Here is an 18,411-nt window from a genome sequence, read left to right as displayed (position 1 = left end):
CCTGAGGGTCCCAGAGAGTCTGTTTGTAGGTTGGGTCCACCAGTTAGTGTTGGTAGATGGGGCCGCTTCGAGGAGGGAGACTCAGGAACTTCTCAAATGGAGGCCCAGCTACCTAACTGAATGTTCTTTCCCCCCAGCTCATCTCTAGTGATGCTGATGGAGCCATCCAAAGAGCAGGAAGATTCCGGGTGGAAAATGGCTCTACAGATGAGGTAAGGATGCCCAGTTCCTCTATCACCACCTAGTGCTCAGCTGTGGCAGTGGACAGAAACCCCATGGGTGCAGATGAGTTACCTAAACTAAGCCCTGGAAGGGACAAATAAGAATTTTCCAGAGCTTTGCACAAAGCAGACGTGAAGGGGTAATACCATCAATGGGGTCACAGAAGGTGCTGGTAATTTTACATATTTTTTCAAAAAATCATGGTAAAGTCAAGTAGACACATGGGACTGCTCTGCCCCCAGCAGCCTAAATGGGGACCCACAGCCTCTTTAATCAATCTTGGTTTCTCTAAGGAAGATTCCTCCGGCCTACATGTCCTCAGAACGCTGGGATTACAGGCATGCATGCACCACTATGACAGTTCATGCAGTGCTGGGTATCGAACTCAGGGTTTCATGCATATTAAGCAAGCTCTTTGCCTGAGCTACATCCCGAGTCACACAATGTAAACTTTCAATACATATATATCTCATGGAGTTATCAAATGAGGGCAATTAGCACATCCAAATAGACATTTTATTTTATTACAGTCTCTTTTCAGTGCTGAGAACAATCCCAGGGCCTCATTCGTTCTAGGAAAGTGCTATACCATTACGCTGTTCTCATGACCCAGAGCCTTTAAACTTAAGTCCTCACAGCTTAATGCAGGACACTGGGTCTGCCCCACAGAGCCGTAGAAGACTTAATGCAGGACACTGGGTCTGCCCCACAGAGCCGTAGAAGAAGGGGCCCAATTGTTCCTTACAAGAGATCCTCTGAGAACTGCAAGCCTCCTCTGTCTGACAGTCAAGCTCAGGAGACTGTTGCTGAGACTCAAGGCAGCATCAGAGTGTGGTTGAGATGGCTTTAGGATTTAAATCTTAGCCTATCACTAATGTGACTTCCTGTCTGAGTCAGTTTTCTGCTGAGTAGGGTAGAGATGGCCCTGCTCTGCGGCACCTGGTCTCACCGCGAGTGGTTTGGGTTTTATACTTAAGCACAAGGTTTTGCATGGTCCACACTGAGTGTAATCTCATTAACACATCCCACAGTATGAATTGTCAGGAGTTTTGTGACATCTTGATTCTGTCACCTGTCCTATTAGCTCCCCCACTGAGCAGCTTTACAGCTCCTTCAGATGAGTTTGTCCTGCCATCTGTGTGCTCGTTCCAATTATTAATTAAAATGAGCATTGCCCTGGGTGGACCACAGGAGACTCCCCCCATCCCACTTATGTCAATTAGTTGACGGCAAAACAGAGGAGACAGCCTTCTAGCTCTTCATACGCTTACCCTTGTCAGCACAAGAAGGCTGTCTACCGTTTGGGGGATGTGAAAACCCAATTTGGGGGAAGAGCAGTTAATAACAACGAATGTACCATCTGCCTAGCAATTCCTCTTGGGGTATTATGGCAATATTTAAAATAGGGGAAGACCCAGAACAACCCTAATTTCTATCCTGGAGACTGATTGCGAGTTACAGTCCAGCTGCACACTGGAATGCTTACTGCAGAATTGTATTCTACTAGATAGGATGCAGTTGAACTAGAAGTGCTCAGGGGGTAAGAGCACTTTCTCTGCAAACATGAACCCAAGTCCCAATCCCAAACACCCACACCAAAGCCATGGCTGCAGGTGCCTGTTGCTCCAGCATTAGAGGACAGAGGCTGCTTTGTTCTCCATTTCTTTGTCAGTTCTTATGTACACTCGTGTCTCTTCTCATTGTGTGCATTTAACAAGGGAGAGAAGGTGTCTGGTCCCGTGAGACACACAACTTTTGGATGCTAGGGTCCCCCCTCCCAATTTCAGTTAGGTATTCAGTGAAGATACATGTGAAATAACTTTTTAGTCCTTAAAAACAACCTCACCGTTACCAGCTGACTCAGTAGAGGCACACAATATGTCATTGCTCTCAGCCCTGCCTCTCCCTGGATTCTTCTGTTCTGCAGTTGCCATGTTCAGCCCTGGGGTACCCAGGGAGGGCATGTGTGCTCCAAGGCAGGAACTTCAAAGGTTCTACAGTTAAGCATGTAAGCCCCTCTCAGAGTTTTATTTTTACAAGTATAAAACATAGACGATGATAAGGGGAAAACATTTTAAACATAATTTATAGTACAGATACATAGGATTTTTACTACATTAGAGAGCTGACCCAGCATCGGGTTTCATAAACTCTGTGGTGTTAAATCCCTGGTCTAGAACATTGTCTATAGACCAAAGGTCATTGTTACCAAAATTACCTGCATGCTTGTTCAAATGCAGGAGGACATGGCTTTGGTCCTCAGTGCTGAAGGGAGGGAGGAGAGAAAGAGGGGAAGAAGAGAGAGAGACAGAGAGAGAAACAGAGAGAGAGAGAGAGAGAGAGAGAGAGAGAGAGAGAGAGAGAGAGAGAACAAAGAGAAAAGGAAGGAAAATGGAGAAGAGTCACAGACTCCACCTAGAGAGCTCTGGGGAAGCGTGTTGGCCAGAGTCAGAAGCACACATTGCAGTGCATTTGAGGAGCACTGAGCTAAGGCTCTGCTCCAAAAAGCCTCTCTGCTTTCTGCACCTGGGGCCTGGAAGGTCCAGAAGGCTGTGCTGGGGTCCCAGAGTTCTCTCAAAGCTCTCTTGGCGATCTCTAGGGTCTAGAGCCTTGAAACCATGACACCAACCTCTCTGGAGTCTGAGTGGCTGAAGCCAGCTCCCTGGCCAGTGTTCCCCAGGATCATGCCTTAGCTGCATGGACCTGGTTGCATAATGGAAGGCTTTGTGGAGCAGGAGTGCTGCCAGGACTCATGGTGAAAGACAAGTGACTGCAGCTAATGAATCACGCAGAAATCCTCCAAGGAACATAAGCCAAGTCACTGCTGCTCCTGAGTCACCCCAAAAGGTCAAAGCGAAGAGGAAACACCATAAGGTGCTCACACTTCACCTCTCCAACAGGGAGCACATAGGCAGCTCAAGTAGGTTTATCTAGATGAGCTGAGGACAAGTCTTACCCACATGGTGTTCTGGCTGGGGTCGAAGACCCTGGATCTGTTTGTGAAGAAGCATCAGACAGCCATGAGATAGAGAGTGCTCTACCAAAAAAGCAAGGAAGGGAGGACACGATGTGCTTCAAAATGCCAGTGTCACAGAAGACAAAAATCTGAAGTGTTATGAAGAGAATCTAAATGAGACCCAGCAACAAAATGATCATGTGCTGAAGCCGGGGGCTTTTGTCAGCACTGAGTATGTTGACAAGTGTGGAATACAGATGATGGTATATTACATAGATGTTAACTTTCAGAACTGATAAAGCTGAATTGCAGGCCTGGTGCTTTGGCTCAATGGCTGAGTGCCTGCCTACCTAGCATATAGAAGGATCAAGGTTCAAACTCCAGCACCAGTAAAAAGACTATGTTCTAGTTATACAAGAAAAGACCCCTTTTCCTGAGAACTATATACTGACATTTTTAGGGATAAAGAGCTTTTACTTGTGCAATTGAGTCTTCAGTGGCTCAGGGAGAAGTGTGTGTTCTGGATGGATGGCTCTGTCAGCAGAATACCTGTACAAATGTGAGGACCTGAGCTCAGCCCCCTGTACCCATGTAAAGAGCCAGGCGCAGCAACAGGCACAGAAAATCCCAGCAGTGGTATGGGGTTTAGAGACAGATGGATCCCTGGAACTTACTGTCTGGAAATCCTTGCCAATCAGTGAGCTTCAGGTTCAATGAGAGACCAGGTAACATCAGCCTCGGACTTCCGCATATACGCATACACCTGTTATCTTATAGCTTTTAGGTAAGCTTAAAATTACTTCCATATAACTAATTTATATATGTATAAACATAGCTTTTGAGGAAAATCAAGAAAAAATCTTAAGACAAAATAAGAAACTTTAACTGGATGGTGGTGGTGCACGCCTTTAATCCCAGTACTCAGGAAACAGAGGCTGGGTGATTTCTGAGTTCAAGGCCAGCCTGGTCTACACAGCAAGTTGCAGGACAGCCAGAACTATATACAGAAACCCTGTCTCTGAAAAAAAAAAAAAACAAACTTTAACCTTCAGTTTTATTCCCTAGTGAGTTAAAAACCCAGGTTATTTTTTTTAAGGACACAAACAATAATGCAATAAGTAAGATTTTAAAACCAAGCAAAACCCACGTATGCCTGGAAGAGTTTCAGCCCCAGATCTGCTGGTCAGCAGCACAAGCTTGGGCAGCATTCGGTTTCCTCATAAACCTGTTTATAGTGATTCCAGACAAAGGCAGCTGGAAGGTTCTGCATGCAACTTGGAGTTTAGAGCACTTGGCAGATGTCAGCATGCCCAGAGCCATGGCACAGACAGCTTCCTCATTCACCTCATAAGGTAGTGTGAGCCTGAAAGCATGGCAGAAACACACGGAGGGAAGAGGCCAGCAGATCCCCTTAGCAACAACTCCAACACACCCATCCTTTTAAAAGTCCAGTGGTCAGTTTAGAGAATATATTATAACCTAATAGGGAGGTCCAGCAATCTAAAAACCATTCACCATCAGAAGAGCTATTGCAGTGTGCCCTCTCCTCCATTTAATCTAGTCTACAAAGATCTGGCAAAGAAAAAAATTGAAAGCCTCTTTGTAAATTCAAAATTGAAGAAAACTTCAACATGGTATGAATTGATCACAACCATCTAGAAAGTCACGGAAGCATGTCATATGTCACATGTCACAGAATCACAACACATGTCCTGGATGGTCTGTTTTCCATGCATGGCACTATGTAAACTCCATAGAGCTTCTCTCCAATAACTTTTAACACAGTCTCAGCCTGGCATCAAGACTCACATGTTCACGGTAAGATTTACTGTCTCATGAAGATAGGAAAAGAGGAGCTGGAGAGATGGCTCAGAGGTTAAGAGCACTCACTGCTCTTGGTGAGGACCCAGCTCCAGTTCCTGGTACCTACATGGCAGCTCACAACTACTTGTAACTCCAGCTCCAGGAGAGCTTATGGACTCCTCTGACCACTGTGAGCATCTGTGCTCACATGATGCACACAACTTCACACACACACACACATACACACACACACAAATAAAAAACAAATGAATCCTTTTAAAAATAAAATAAGAAGTGACAGACTGTTCAATAATTAGATCTGGATTAGTTGACAAAGTGTTAGTGGAAATTGATCTTTAATAATATATATCCAACTGATGACAGTGAAGTATGAGAGAACATGTAAAACATGGTATAACTTTATTGATAATGTTTTATCATATCAATATGAGCAGCTTGATTGATAATGATATGGGGACGGGGACGTCTTTCTAATACAACACTAACACACTAGAGTCACTTGGTGCAAAGCTGAGAAGTTTAGAACATCCCTGAGGCCAAAATTGCCATAAACAAGTTTGGAGTAAAAATTTAATTAGAAGAAATGATTTGCACTGTGTTTCAAAGGCTTCAAAAATTATTTTAAAAATACTACACAATGCTTAGGGAAACAAAAGATGTAACAGGTATCCCGCAAAATAAAAAAATCATAAATGACCAATAAATATGAAGAAATAGGATTAAGGCCATTATCATTTGAGCAGGTTATTTATTTATTTATTTATTTATTTATTTTTGGTTTTTGGTTTTTTGAGACAGGGTTTCTCTGTATAGCCCTGCCTATCCTGGAACTCATTCTGTAGACCAGGCTGGCCACGAACTCAAAAATCCGCCTGCCTCTGCCTCCCAAGTGCTGGGATTAAAGGCGTGCGCAACCACCACCCGGCGAGTAGGTTAATTCTTAAGGGAGTGAGCACCAAATAAAGGAGTGGGTTCAACCTAGAGAAGTGGGCAGTGGGACATCTCGGGGTAAGGATGCTATCTGTGGTCAGTGAGACATCTCAGGGTAAGGATGCTATCTGTGGTCAGTGAGACATCTCAGGGTAAGGATGCTATCTGTGGTCAGTGAGGCGTCTAAGGGGTAAGGATGCTATCTGTGGGCAGTGAGATGTCTCAGGGTAAGGATGCTATCTGTGGGCAGTGAGATGTCTCAGGGTAAGGATGCTATCTGTGGGCAGTGAGATATCTCAGGGTAAGGATGCTATCTGTGGTCAGTGAGACATCTCAGGGTAGGCGTCTCGGGGTAAGGATGCTATCTGTGGGCAGTGAGATGTCTCAGGGCAATGATGCTATCTGTGAGCAGTGAGATGTCTCAGGGTAAGGATGCTACCTGACAGCCTGACAACCAGAGTCCATCAGAACTCACATGGTGTGTAGAGCAAGTTGTCATGACTTCCACATGTGTTCAATGGCATATGCTTCCACACACATACACAAAGCACACAACTAAAATGAATGGGAAAGGAGGGATGGCTCAGTGGTTTAAGAGTATCTGCTGCACAATCATGATGACCACGGTTTGGATCTCAGCACCTATGGATGACAGGAGGTCACTGGGGCGGCTGACTTGCAGCCTAGATGAGCAGTGCAGGCACGTTCAGGGAGAGATCCTTCCTCAGAAGAATAGTTAGAGGTGATAGGAAAGAACATCGTAAGATGCCCCTTGGCTCACCTATGTATCTGTGTACACACACACACACACACACACACACACACTGGTGTCCCTAGACCTTGGCATTCCTTCTTAACAATTTAATAGCAAAAATGTAATCTTAATGTGTTTATATTTGTGTTCCTTTATCTAATAGGTAGATAAACATCATTTCCATTTAAAAACTGATAGTCAGGTGTGGTTGCACATACCTTTAACCCAGTACTTGGGAGACAGAGGTAGGAGGAGTTCAGTGAGTTCAGGGCACCAGCCTGGTCTACATAATGAGTTCCAGGACCCCATCTCAAACAAGAAAAACCCTGATATCTATCTATCTATCTATCTATCTATCTATCTATCTATCTATCTATCTCTCTTTCTCTCTCTCTCTCTCTCTCTCTCTCTCTCTCTCTCTCTCTCTCTTTTTCTCTCTCTCTCTCCTTCCCCCATCTCTCTATGTGTGTGTAAAAACATATTAAGTGGAAAGTAAATCCTTCAAACTGCATGATTTGTTATGATTCCATGTTGTTTAAAAAAAAAAAAAAACAAGCCAGGTGTTTGTGCACATCTTTAATCCCAGCACTCTGGAGGCAGAGGCAGGCAGATCTCTGAGTTCAAGGCCAGCCTGGTCTACAGAATGAATGCAGGACAGCCAGGGCTACACAGAGAAACCCAGTCTTGAAAAACAGTGGGGAGAGAGATAAAGAAAGAACAAATAGCTGTGTGTGGATGGTGGGGGCAGTTCAGCTGTCAATTGGAGTTCTCTAAAGCAAGAGAAGTGATGGAATGAGTGTCTGTTAAAAGGAGATCTGTTAGCTCAGCTTACACAGTATGATCTAATACTCCAGTGATGGCTGTCTTCCTACTGGAAAGGCTGAGAATCCAATAGCTACCTGGTCCACAAGGATGGATACCTCAATCAGTCCCAGTCAGATGCTGAAGGCCTGGAGGATTCCTGGAGATCCACTGGTCTTCCGTGTTCTAATATCAGCAAAGAATAACCGAGGCAGCAGCGGCAGTGGGGGCAGCAACAAGGTAGTTGATCTGATAGCAAAGTATAAAAGGCCTTTTTCCTCAGACCTCCTTTTTTCAGGCCTCCACCAGAAAGTATGACCCACATTTATGGGTGGTTCTTCCCACTTCAGACAACCTAATCAAGAAAACCTCTTACAGATGTGCCCAATGGCGTTCCTCTTAGTTGATTTCAGATCCAGTCAGGTTGGCAACCAGGATTAATCATCACACATGCAAAGCATTAATAATGACTGTGTTTTAATAGAGTTATTCATTCTGTTTGTTCATATCTTACACACCAACTAGGTAATTGTTAAGCTGCGTTTCCACATTCTAGAAAGCAAATGAACATGAGTAAGATGCTAACAAATGTCCTCTGGATGAAATGTGCTGGCAATAGGGGAGCAAGAATTGGTGCCTAGGGGACACCAATTCCCAGGTATTCAGAGGCCATACACCAGAGAAGAGAAAACTTTACACCTGTTAGAACTAGTTCCCTCATTTTTACTCCTGCACCCTGAAGATTTCTAGACTGTTTCTGTGACATGACTTTGCGCTGGGCACCATTGCTGGTGAGAACATGTGGTTACAGCCCTTATGTGTGTGCTTTTAATGCTGACTTTCTTTACCCTGGTTCTTGAGTTTCTGGTTTATTGCTAGCTTCATGCTCACTTTCTGAGTGCACATTTTAATGACACAGCTCTGCTTTGTTCCATACAGAACGCAGCTGCTCTGCCAGGCACTTGGCGAAGGACAGACGTGCACTTAGAAAACCCAGAGTACCACACCCGGTGGTATTTCAAGTACTTTTTAGGACAAGGTAATTATGTCCTTGTGGTGACTGGGGGAAAAAATGATGTTAAAACCTGCATAATAATTTCAAACACCGTGTATGAGTAGAATGAAATAATTCAGGACAACAGCGTCAGAGCACTGCACAGTAAGGTCAAGAGTGAGCTGCGTGGGCTAAAAGCTTCAATCAGAGCTTTCTTGATTGTGGGTTGGTCTGTTGTGAGGAGTGCTGTGGGGGTGGGGTTTTGATGCTGTTTTAATTCCTGCTTAAGAAGGAATTAGCTCATAGGAATGAGATAAGAATTTTCAGGATGGAAAAAAGGCTTCAACTTAGCAAGGTCAGTACCCTATCTGCATAAGTGTTAAACATCTCATTTGAGACCTGAAGGAGAACAATGGTTTCCTGAGCAACCTCTTGGCCATAAGACTGCGGGCTCTGTCACATTCACTCACCAATGACAAGTATTTGTCTGGTGGACAGTATATATAGCTGTGAGGGGCAGTGCAAAGTGAACCATGCCCCCTGCCCTCACGGAGCTTATAGACCAGGTTTGCAACTTGGTTCTGCTCTCATTAGCCTTGGGACTTGGACTTGGCTTCTCTATCTGTAAAGTGGGGTTGTTTCTAGTCCGTCCCTATAGGTGTAAACAAAGTTTCCAATGAGATTTCCAAGAATCACACAAAACTTGGTGCCTAACTCACACCGAGAGCTCTGTCACTCACAGTTTTAGGCTACGTTTAGAGAGAGCACATGGAAAGATGGAGGGTAGATGTGTCACTGATGAGAGCAGAACTGGGGATGGAGAAAGAGGAACTGATGAAATTTGAAATGTCAGAGATGTGCCATGGGGTATCCATTGTGGAACTTGATGTTCAAGCCAGGAAATGAGAGTGATGTCTTTTTAAAAACCAGTTACGGGGCTCAGATGGCAAGAGCAATTGCACTGCTATATGACAACCTGAGTTCAAATCCCCAGCCCTGTGTAAAAACTCTGGGCATGGCTGAGCATGCCTGCAATACAACACTGTAAAGACAAACATAGGTAGATACTAGGAGTTCACTGGCCAGGCAACCTGGCCAAAATGGAGACTATCCAGTTAAGTGAGAGATTCTGTCGCAAGGCAGTAAAGCTGAGAGCACTGAAGGAAGACACCCAGTATCCTCTCTTGGCTTCCTAAGTGTGCAGACAGGCATGCACACCCACACATCCACGTTTGTGCAACACACACACACCAATGTGCTGCACATAAAAAAACAAGGAAAACTGTTACAGTATTATTCTAAAAGGTTCAGTGTGGCCAGGCAGGGTTACTTAGGTGGGTGGGAGATACAGAAGCATTTACCAAGACAGAACTATACCAGTCATCTTCCTGTGACTGTGCATGGAGTGCCCACAGCATTGGCTCCACAGCAAAGGGTCGCTGTGAGTTTGAATGCCACCAGCATCCAGTGTGATGGCTTTGCCCGCCTTATGACCATACAATGGCTGCAGTAGCTCCAGACATCATCTGACTCTACAACATCCAGAAGAAGGGGATGTTATCTTCCATAAGGCTCTCGGCAGATTTCTCATCCTGCTTCAGCCGCCATGAATCACGTGTTCACTTCTGAGCCACTTGCTGGTAGAGGGAAGTGGGTGCACGATTAGTGGTCAGTCCTACCCAAGCCAGTCTTGGGATAGCATATGAGGGCTGGCCACTTCTGTCTGAAGGAACCAGCTGGGTCCTCACCGACTGTCTCTTCTCTAGTCCATCAGAATTACATTGGAAATGATGCAGAGAAGAGCCCCTTCTTCTTGTCTGTCACCCTTTCTGACCAGAATAATCAGCGTGTCCCTCAGTATCGTGCGATTCTATGGCGGAAAACAGTGAGTACCTGACTTGTGTTTGTACGCTGGTGTTGCCTGGTCAGCACCCATGCTGGGAGGGCCTTGCAGTTCACCCCACCTCAGTTCAGTTAGTGCCTTGTCAGTCAGGTGATTCCTCTCACTGTAGATGGAAGAATCCCACTGTTCTGTGCTGGGGCCTCCAAGCTCAGCTTCTCCCCATCTTTAAGCCATGCTCAGACACAGCCACTTCATAAGTCTTGGCAACTGGGAAATGGCAGTATGTTTCATAGAACATATTGCTTCATTAGTCTTAGCTATAACTTTTGGGTTTGTTGTTATTGTTTGAGACCGGGTTTCTCTGTGTAACCTTGGCTGTCCTAAAACATACACACTCGCACCCCTACACACCAACATGTACACATAAATGTATAGCAATAAAGTAACAACTTTAAGTAACCTAGAAAGACGGGCTGAGGATAGGGCTTTGTTGATAGGATTTGCTTAGCTTGCATGAAATCCTGTGTTCAATCCACGCACTGCATAAACCAGTTGTGATGGCACACACCTGTGCTCCCAACACTTGGGGATTGGAAGCAAGAGAATCAGGAGTTTCAAGGCCACTTACATAGCAAGTTTGATGTCATTTCCCCAAATATGAGACTATCTCACAAAGAAAAAAAATAGGAAAAATTTCTAGAAACCACTACTAATTCAACAAATTATGATTAGGTACTTCTAAAATACTGAGCTAAAATAATAATAAGAATAAAAACTAACATTTATTATGCACTTACTATATGCTAGACCAGTGGTTCTCAACCTTCCCAATGCTGCGACCCTTTAATACAGTTCCCTGTGTTGTGGTGACCCCCCCCCAACCATAAAATTATTTTTGTTGCTACTTCATAACTGTAATGTTGCTACTGTTGAATCATAACATAAACATCTGTGTTTACTGATGGTCTTAGGTGACCCCACAGGTTGAGAACCACTAGCTATTTTCTTAACTACCCAAATCTCACTCACTGCTATTGCAATTACAAAAATTAAATGGCCTGGCAAAAGTCCCTCCATGTAGATGACAGACCAAGTATACTCCAGAACTCCCAGAGACCAAATCTTTGATTCCGTGTCTTCTCACTCAAAAGTACACTCATGTCTCCCTCAGTGTCCTCCCCATGTATCACAATGCCTGACACAGCAGCACAGCTCCAGGAGTATGTGTTGAATGAATAGATAACTCCAGGGCCCAGCTTAACAGCTCTGGCTGCTGGCCCACCTTAACAGCTCTGGCTGCTGCTGCCCCATTTAAGTAAACTTTTATAGTATTTTCAGAAATTGTTTTTTTTTTTTATGAAGCAAATTCAGAGTCAAACTCTTTTTTGGTGTTTCTCATGAACTTATTTCCATAAGAGGCATGTTCACAACAAGGGACTATAGTGGGACCAAGGCTTACAGGGACAGGTGCTTTCCAATGACTCAAAAGATTTGGAAGGACCAACACATCTCCTCCCCATATCACCACCATAAATGGGGCCATAATCTTGCTTCCAGCACACCTATGTGACAAGCAGAGCCATCAATGCTCTAGGAGCCCCATGTGAGTAGGAGTGGGGTATACGTGCAAGTGGGTGCCCGTGGTTCTCCTAGTGAAGAACTACTGTGCCTTCATCCAGCCCCTTATCTTCTACACCAGGCAGGTGACTTCTGGTTTTTTTCTGGTTTTTCTGGTTCTGTTATTTATTTATTTATTTATTTATCTATGTATTTATTTACTTACTTATTACAACATTCGAGACCCTTCTGCTTTCAGGGTCCTCTTCAGGAAGACTGTAGTTTTGGGCAGATAATTGGACTTTCCCTTTTGCTGTTCCTCTAACAATTGATCTTTAGGTATATGAGAAGAGAGCTGAGAGCCCATGAGAGCAGAACACATTTGAGTAAGAAGTTTACATATAGAATTAATTATGTACAGTGAGATGCATGCCCCACTCCATGAACCCTGGTATAGAACTGGTTGGTCCCTTCCGGTGTCTCAGGTTCTGGGAAAGCTTGTTTGCTGAAGTCTGTGGGTCTTGCTGTTTGACCCTTATGAAGCTCCTCTTTGGCAGTCTCAGGTCTCTGCCTCCTCTGGGCCTCAGCTCTATAACTCACCCAGGGCTCACCCCTGCAAGCCATGGCCTTTGGTCCATATCTGTATCTTGCCAATCATCCATGCTGGCAGCTTCTGCCCTTCACCATGTCTCCACAGGGGCCACATGGGCTTCAGACTCCTGTGGAGGTCCTGCCTAGAAAGAAGCCTCTTGCTCCAGTGCCGTGTTGCCTACAGGGCTCACTTAGGTGTCACTATAGGGAAAAATGCAGTTTTGCCATGCTCTTATGGCCTGGCATCTAACCGCATAGCCTGCCTCTTTTCCTTCTTTCTTTCCCACCTCTTCTGCCTTTCTAGAGTGAACTTATTTGACACCCTATCTTCTTTCTTCTTGATATCACCTGTGTCCTTATCTTAGATGTTTGCTGGGTATTCAGGATGGGCAGGCAGGACAAGTACAGGGGAAAGCTGACTTATTTCTATTTCTGAAGCAGTTGTCTGTGTTAATATCGACTGTGGTCACCACCTTGTAGGGAACAAAGCTAATGAAGATGCTGAGACCCTGCAGATGAAGTCAGGGAGAGCTTGCACATGGGGATCGGAAGGATAAAGGCTGTAGGCACTGGCAAAGGAGAAAGGGAGATGGGAGTATTTCAGGAAGAAGGAGTCAGAATTAACAAACAATAGTCTTTTGTAGGGCTACTCTTGACCACTCTTAGAGAAGTGTGAGGGTTAGGTTCAAGTCCCCAGACCACTGTGAAAGCAGCGCAGGGCTGGCCATCAGGAATATTAGCGTCTTCCACTGAGAAGTGCCTATGCCTTCATCCAAAGCCTCTCCTGTAGGTGCTGAACTTGTGGGCTAACAGTGCTGGCTCCTAGCTACAAATGGATACATCAAAGGGAGGTGAGAAGAATAAGGTCAGAATGTTGACAGAAACCAGTTACCAAATTCCAGGAACTGGAAGCTAGCACTAGGGGTTGTGGGAAGTACAATAGGTTCTGCCCAGCCCCTGTGCACACAGGTTCATGCGGTTTCAGGTTAAATGCAGTTAGAACAGCAGAATGTATTATAACCCTACTGTAAGCAGTCCTTTCGTGTGTCTATGCTTGGGTTTTTAGGTGTTGGGAAAAGAACCAGGGTAAAGCCCAGCAGGGTAAAGCTGGGCTCAATCTAAGCACATGGTGATGATTTGAATATAGAAACAACTCAAACTCACTGTAGAAACTCCATCCAGACAATAGAGCAGGTGAACAGAGGAGGATCAAAATCTGTCTGCTCAGCCTATCATAGCACGCTTCTGGGAGTCTCTACAAGTGCACATAGGTATGTGAAGGCACATGTACTCACATGTACACATGAAGGCATGCGTGTGTATACATGTATTGCACGAACCAGGTAATGTCCAACTTGTTCTTCTGAATCTGCACAGTGCTCACCTCTGGTGCCTGATATGTACTGACACAGGCTTCTACTTATGGCATTTGATATTTGCACCAGAAAATAGAGTGGTTTTATTTGAGTACTGACTCTAGAAAGCTGAAAACAGGAAATGGGAAGGGAGAGTTCTGCCAGGGTGTAGTGAGGAAAACCACAAGGCCAGAGTCTGCAAGGCTCAGGCTCCTGTCCATATAGTTACTCATGAAGGTGTCACTGTCACCTAATACAAGCTGTTCTGGGCTTGTCTTTAGAGTCATATCTGGTATGTTTGCTGAGAAGAGAAGATGGTACAGAGGGGGCTAAGCAGAGGCACAGAGCTGAGGCCATCTTGAGCAGGTTAGCCTCTTATGTAGCTGAACACAGTGCAGGCTGGGGCCAGTGCACAGCGACACCACAGGAAGGGCCCAGCTCCTGATATTGGGACCTGGGAAGTTTAAAAAGGAAGCTACTATCATCATGGTTTTGAGTGTGACAGTGTTTCTAATTTGTACCAAAAAGGCAAGTTTAGTCCAGTGAAGAACCCAGGAAGAGAGCTGAGGGCCCTGCATGGGGACAATTGTTCATGGCCAGTGGCGAGATGAGAGTCAGGTCTCTTGTACATTGGTTTCTTTACTAACAGAGATCACAGGCTGGAAAAAGGAAAAGGAACTCTATTCCCAGGCCCTTGATCCTGGCTTGGACAGAGAAGCTGATTGAAGTGTCCCTCAACCCACAGGACAAGTATTTACTTCTTTGTTCATTTCCTGGAAAGACGTCTCAACCCTCCCCTGGTTGTTAGTGATGCCAGTTTTATGATTTGCCAGAATTACCAAGAAGCCTTTTGAGTGGGTTCTGTTTGATAACCTCATCTGCTCTCTGTGGAACTCCTGTGTAAGTGGCAGGGAGAGAAGACAGGACCAGATCATCTGGTCTGGGTGGTCTGGACCCAGGATACTCAGCCAGCTCCTTGGTCCTGTTCAATAGATAAGAATTTATCCAGCCCTTCCTACGAGTTAGTCACAGTGCATTCTCATTAAATGAATAAATGACTTAAGTAATTCTGCAATGGGCACATTATTAAAACCTTGCTGGAAGATTTGAGTGATTCCTAGTTAAAGGTCTTTGACCTAGTGACATGGTACTTGAGTCTCATTGAACAAAAGACTTTGTTTTGTTTTGTTTTGTTTTGTTTTTTTAAAACTTTGACCATAACTGACTTTTAGCTCAGAGACCAAACAAATCCCCTTTCGGCAGATTTGGATTGCTGCGGCCCTCTCCTCTCCACTCCACGCTTGGCGGCCACTGTTTTCCGGCCCAAGCTGCCGCTCCGCTCCGGTCTGCGGGTCAGGGTCTAACAAGAGAGGGTGGGGGGGGAATAAAGGGGAAGAGGCGAAGAATGGAGACAAGACAGAGATTTTGATCAAGTCTCTAGTCTCGTTTATTGAAGGGAAATCTGGGTTATTTATACGCTTTTGCCACGTGCCTTGTAGGCGCGTGGATACCACGTGCCTTGCAGGTGTTGATATAAGCCTTACAGGCGTGGATACCACGTGCACCTTATAGGCATGTATGGCATGGATAGCACGTGGACAGCACGTGAACTGCATGCCTTGCAGGCGTGGCTACCATGTGCGCCTTGCAGCTGGGGGCAGTAAACAGCAAAACAAAATATGTTGGATATCAGAGTGTGCTTCAGCTGTTGTAGGCTGTTGAAAAACAAGTCTCACATCAGGGTATATGGCTCAAGATGGCTGCAAAGCTGATAGCCGCTTTCTGCTAAAAGTCAGCTCCCAACATTGGATGGTGTGGTTCATGGGTTTCTGTTAAGCCAAGATGACTACAGACATGGAAAAAGGAAAGGTCTGTGTTGGCTCACAGCTATGGAAGCATCAGACCTTAACCAGCTGTCCATGCTCTGGGGCAGGTAATGAGGCGACACTTCAGAGCAGGGTCCTTACAGCTGGAGGATGCTGTTCATCTCATGGCAGCTGGGAACCAAGAGATCAGGGTTCTACACCCACCTCTGAGAGCACATCACCCCAGTGACCTGAGACTTCCCACTAGATCCAGCTCTTAAAGCTTCTAGCACCTTCTAATAGTGCCACAGACTAGAGACACAGTCCTCAACACATGGGCAGTTGTGTGTTTTATATCAAAACTGTAGCAGATGGTTTAGCTGTCTACTATGGTACCAAGATACCAAGGCCTGATGTGTTGAAGAGTTCTACTCAGGACCCAAAATGTGTAACCAGAGGGAGGGGTGTGATCAGCTGGAGCAGGGTTTTCTTTTCCCTATGTAGAATGTTTATTTCCACACCCACCCTTAAGAATGTGAGCGCACAGGCATGGTCACACCTCAGTGAGCAGGTGAGGCTCTTCAGAGGTGAAGGGTGCTAGATTCATCACTCATTGGTACTTTGATTCTTCCAGGGTACGCAAAAACTATGCCTCCCCTACAGCCCCACAAAAACGCTGTCTGTGAAGTCCATCCTAAGGTGAGTATCCACAGACAGAGGCCACACAACCTGGAGGCCTGTATGGATGGCCTGTTCCTAGGATCCTTGTGCATAGCTTTCCTTGATTGACATGCCAGGCTTCTAGAGTCTTCCCCAGATAGCAGGACTGTCAGTGTTACAGGTGATAAAACGAAGGTTCAAAGAGGGACCTCAGAGCCAACACCTTGCACACCTACCTGGTCCTGGCTTCTGAGCATCTCTCTAGGCTGCATTCTTTGCCCACTATTTTTTTTCTTGTGTTCACTTGGATACTTCAGGTTTTAAAAAAAATCAAGAAATCATTTTCAGGTTTTTTTTATACTTTGCAATAGAAACCCAGATGCCAGCAACGGCTCCCTGGGGTATATGCTTTATTCTTCACTGAACAGTGAGTGAAAGGATTGCCACATCTGGCTGCTGCCCCTGGCTTCCCACCTCCCTCTCATCTCTCTCCCGGGCATGGCTATCACTCAGATGGAGCCTGTCACTCTGTCCCCAGCTAAGATATTACATCCTAGTGACAGTAGCTTCTTTGTCAGACACTGCTGCTTTTCCAGCATTTTCTCAGTGACTCTAACTCCACAGCACAAAGTTGACCTAAGTTGTCTCCACTCTCCTATGAGGAGTCAGGGCATCAAGGAGCAGGAGGGACTCTGCAGAGCTAGGAAACTACAAGGTTTAGACCTAGGTCTCTATGACTCTGCAGTTCAGAGGTAAAGAGTATCATATATTATATGAAATCGCCAATGACAGACAATAAATAAGTCAATAGCAATCTGGGAGAACAGCGAGGAGTCCCTGATGACTGCTTCTAACTGATGAGTGCCCAGGGGGACAGTTACACGAAGCAATTGGTGAAGTTTGTGGATTCGCTCATTCTCTCCTCACTTGCTGATCTGCATTTCCAGTGTGACAGGCCCTTCAGAGAATTTACCATGGTTTTTCTCAATAATATCAGCTATCCAGAGAACTATGCCTTACTCTCTATTGCTTTAGTCCCTGTCTCACTGGCTCACTCTGTCTGCTCTGTTTCAGTGCCATGAACCTAGAAAAGTTCGAGAAAGGACCTAGGGAAATTTTTCATCCCGAGATACAAAAGGTAAAGGAAGCCTTGGGACTTCATGACTTCATAACTTGCATAGACTCTATCTTACCTTGCCAGGACGGTAGGGCAGGCTAGCCTGCCCAGGGAGAAGGAGATGTGGTGTCATAATTGGGGTCAGGTTGTCAGGTTTAAATAATGTTTTACATATATATCAATTGTACCTTCATCATGCAGCTGTAATCAATTTAACTCTGAAATCTAAAACTGTAGCCATCCTCACTAGGATGCTTGTCAACAGAGCAAAGCTGAGCTTCAAGGAGGTGAGTTGCCCCAGAGCTAGATGATAAGGAAGAGCCAGGCAGTGGTGGCGCACACCTTTAATCCCAGCACCTGGGAGGCAGAGGCAGGTGGATTTCTTGAGTTCAAGGCCAGCCTGGTCTACAGAGTGAGTTCCAGGACAGCCAAGACTATACAGAGAAACCCTGTCTCAAAAAACCAAAAAAAAAAAAAGAAAAGAAAAAGAAAGAGAAGAGACGAGACGAGACGAGACGAGACGAGACGAGACGAGACAAGGAAGAAGCTGGAGAGGCAGCCTGGAGTTGTGTCCAGGAGGCAACAGGGGCCTGTGCTGAGTAAGGAAAATGAGTTCATTTGTGGGGAAATAACTCAAGTGGGCTGTGGAGGACTGATCAGAATGGATACAGTTTTTTTTTTTTTTTCTGTATGCCTTTAAGGTGAGCTTTCAAACTGAGACCACTCATTACCTTTCAACTTAGCTTAACCCAAACATACAGAGTTGAATATTCTCATGCCTTTGCTTTCATTTAAATTGTAAAATACTATTTCTTCAACCATGGGGACTGGCATGGTAGAAAGAGAGAACTGACTCCCATAAGTTGTCCTGATTGTCCTCTATGCTGCAAGACGCACACGCGCGCGCACACACACACCCCCCAAACAAAACAAAACACAAATAGTATTTTTACCCTGCTAGAATAAACTCAGGCAAAATTTAGTGTGTTAGTCTAAGCAAAT

The 18,411-nt window shown here is 45.1% G+C and overlaps 1 protein-coding gene across 8 annotated transcripts in view; it reads left to right on the top strand.

The window, feature by feature from the left end:
• The window catches only part of Garnl3 (GTPase activating Rap/RanGAP domain like 3), a 144,364-nt gene that overhangs the window by 62,666 nt on the left and 63,287 nt on the right, over window positions 1-18,411 (top strand). For all 8 annotated transcript variants that reach the window (XM_076928519.1, XM_076928524.1, XM_076928520.1 and 5 more), the window contains 5 exons: window positions 138-212; window positions 8,427-8,526; window positions 10,248-10,366; window positions 16,267-16,331; window positions 17,367-17,430. In XM_076928519.1, coding sequence (XP_076784634.1) covers window positions 138-212; window positions 8,427-8,526; window positions 10,248-10,366; window positions 16,267-16,331; window positions 17,367-17,430 — 423 coding nt within the window. The remainder of the gene's footprint in view (window positions 1-137; window positions 213-8,426; window positions 8,527-10,247; window positions 10,367-16,266; window positions 16,332-17,366; window positions 17,431-18,411) is intronic.

The sequence above is a fragment of the Arvicanthis niloticus genome, chromosome 2 (assembly GCF_011762505.2).
Source record: "Arvicanthis niloticus isolate mArvNil1 chromosome 2, mArvNil1.pat.X, whole genome shotgun sequence".
Lineage (NCBI taxonomy): Eukaryota > Metazoa > Chordata > Mammalia > Rodentia > Muridae > Arvicanthis > Arvicanthis niloticus.
This window is presented reverse-complemented; position numbering and strand designations above follow the sequence as displayed.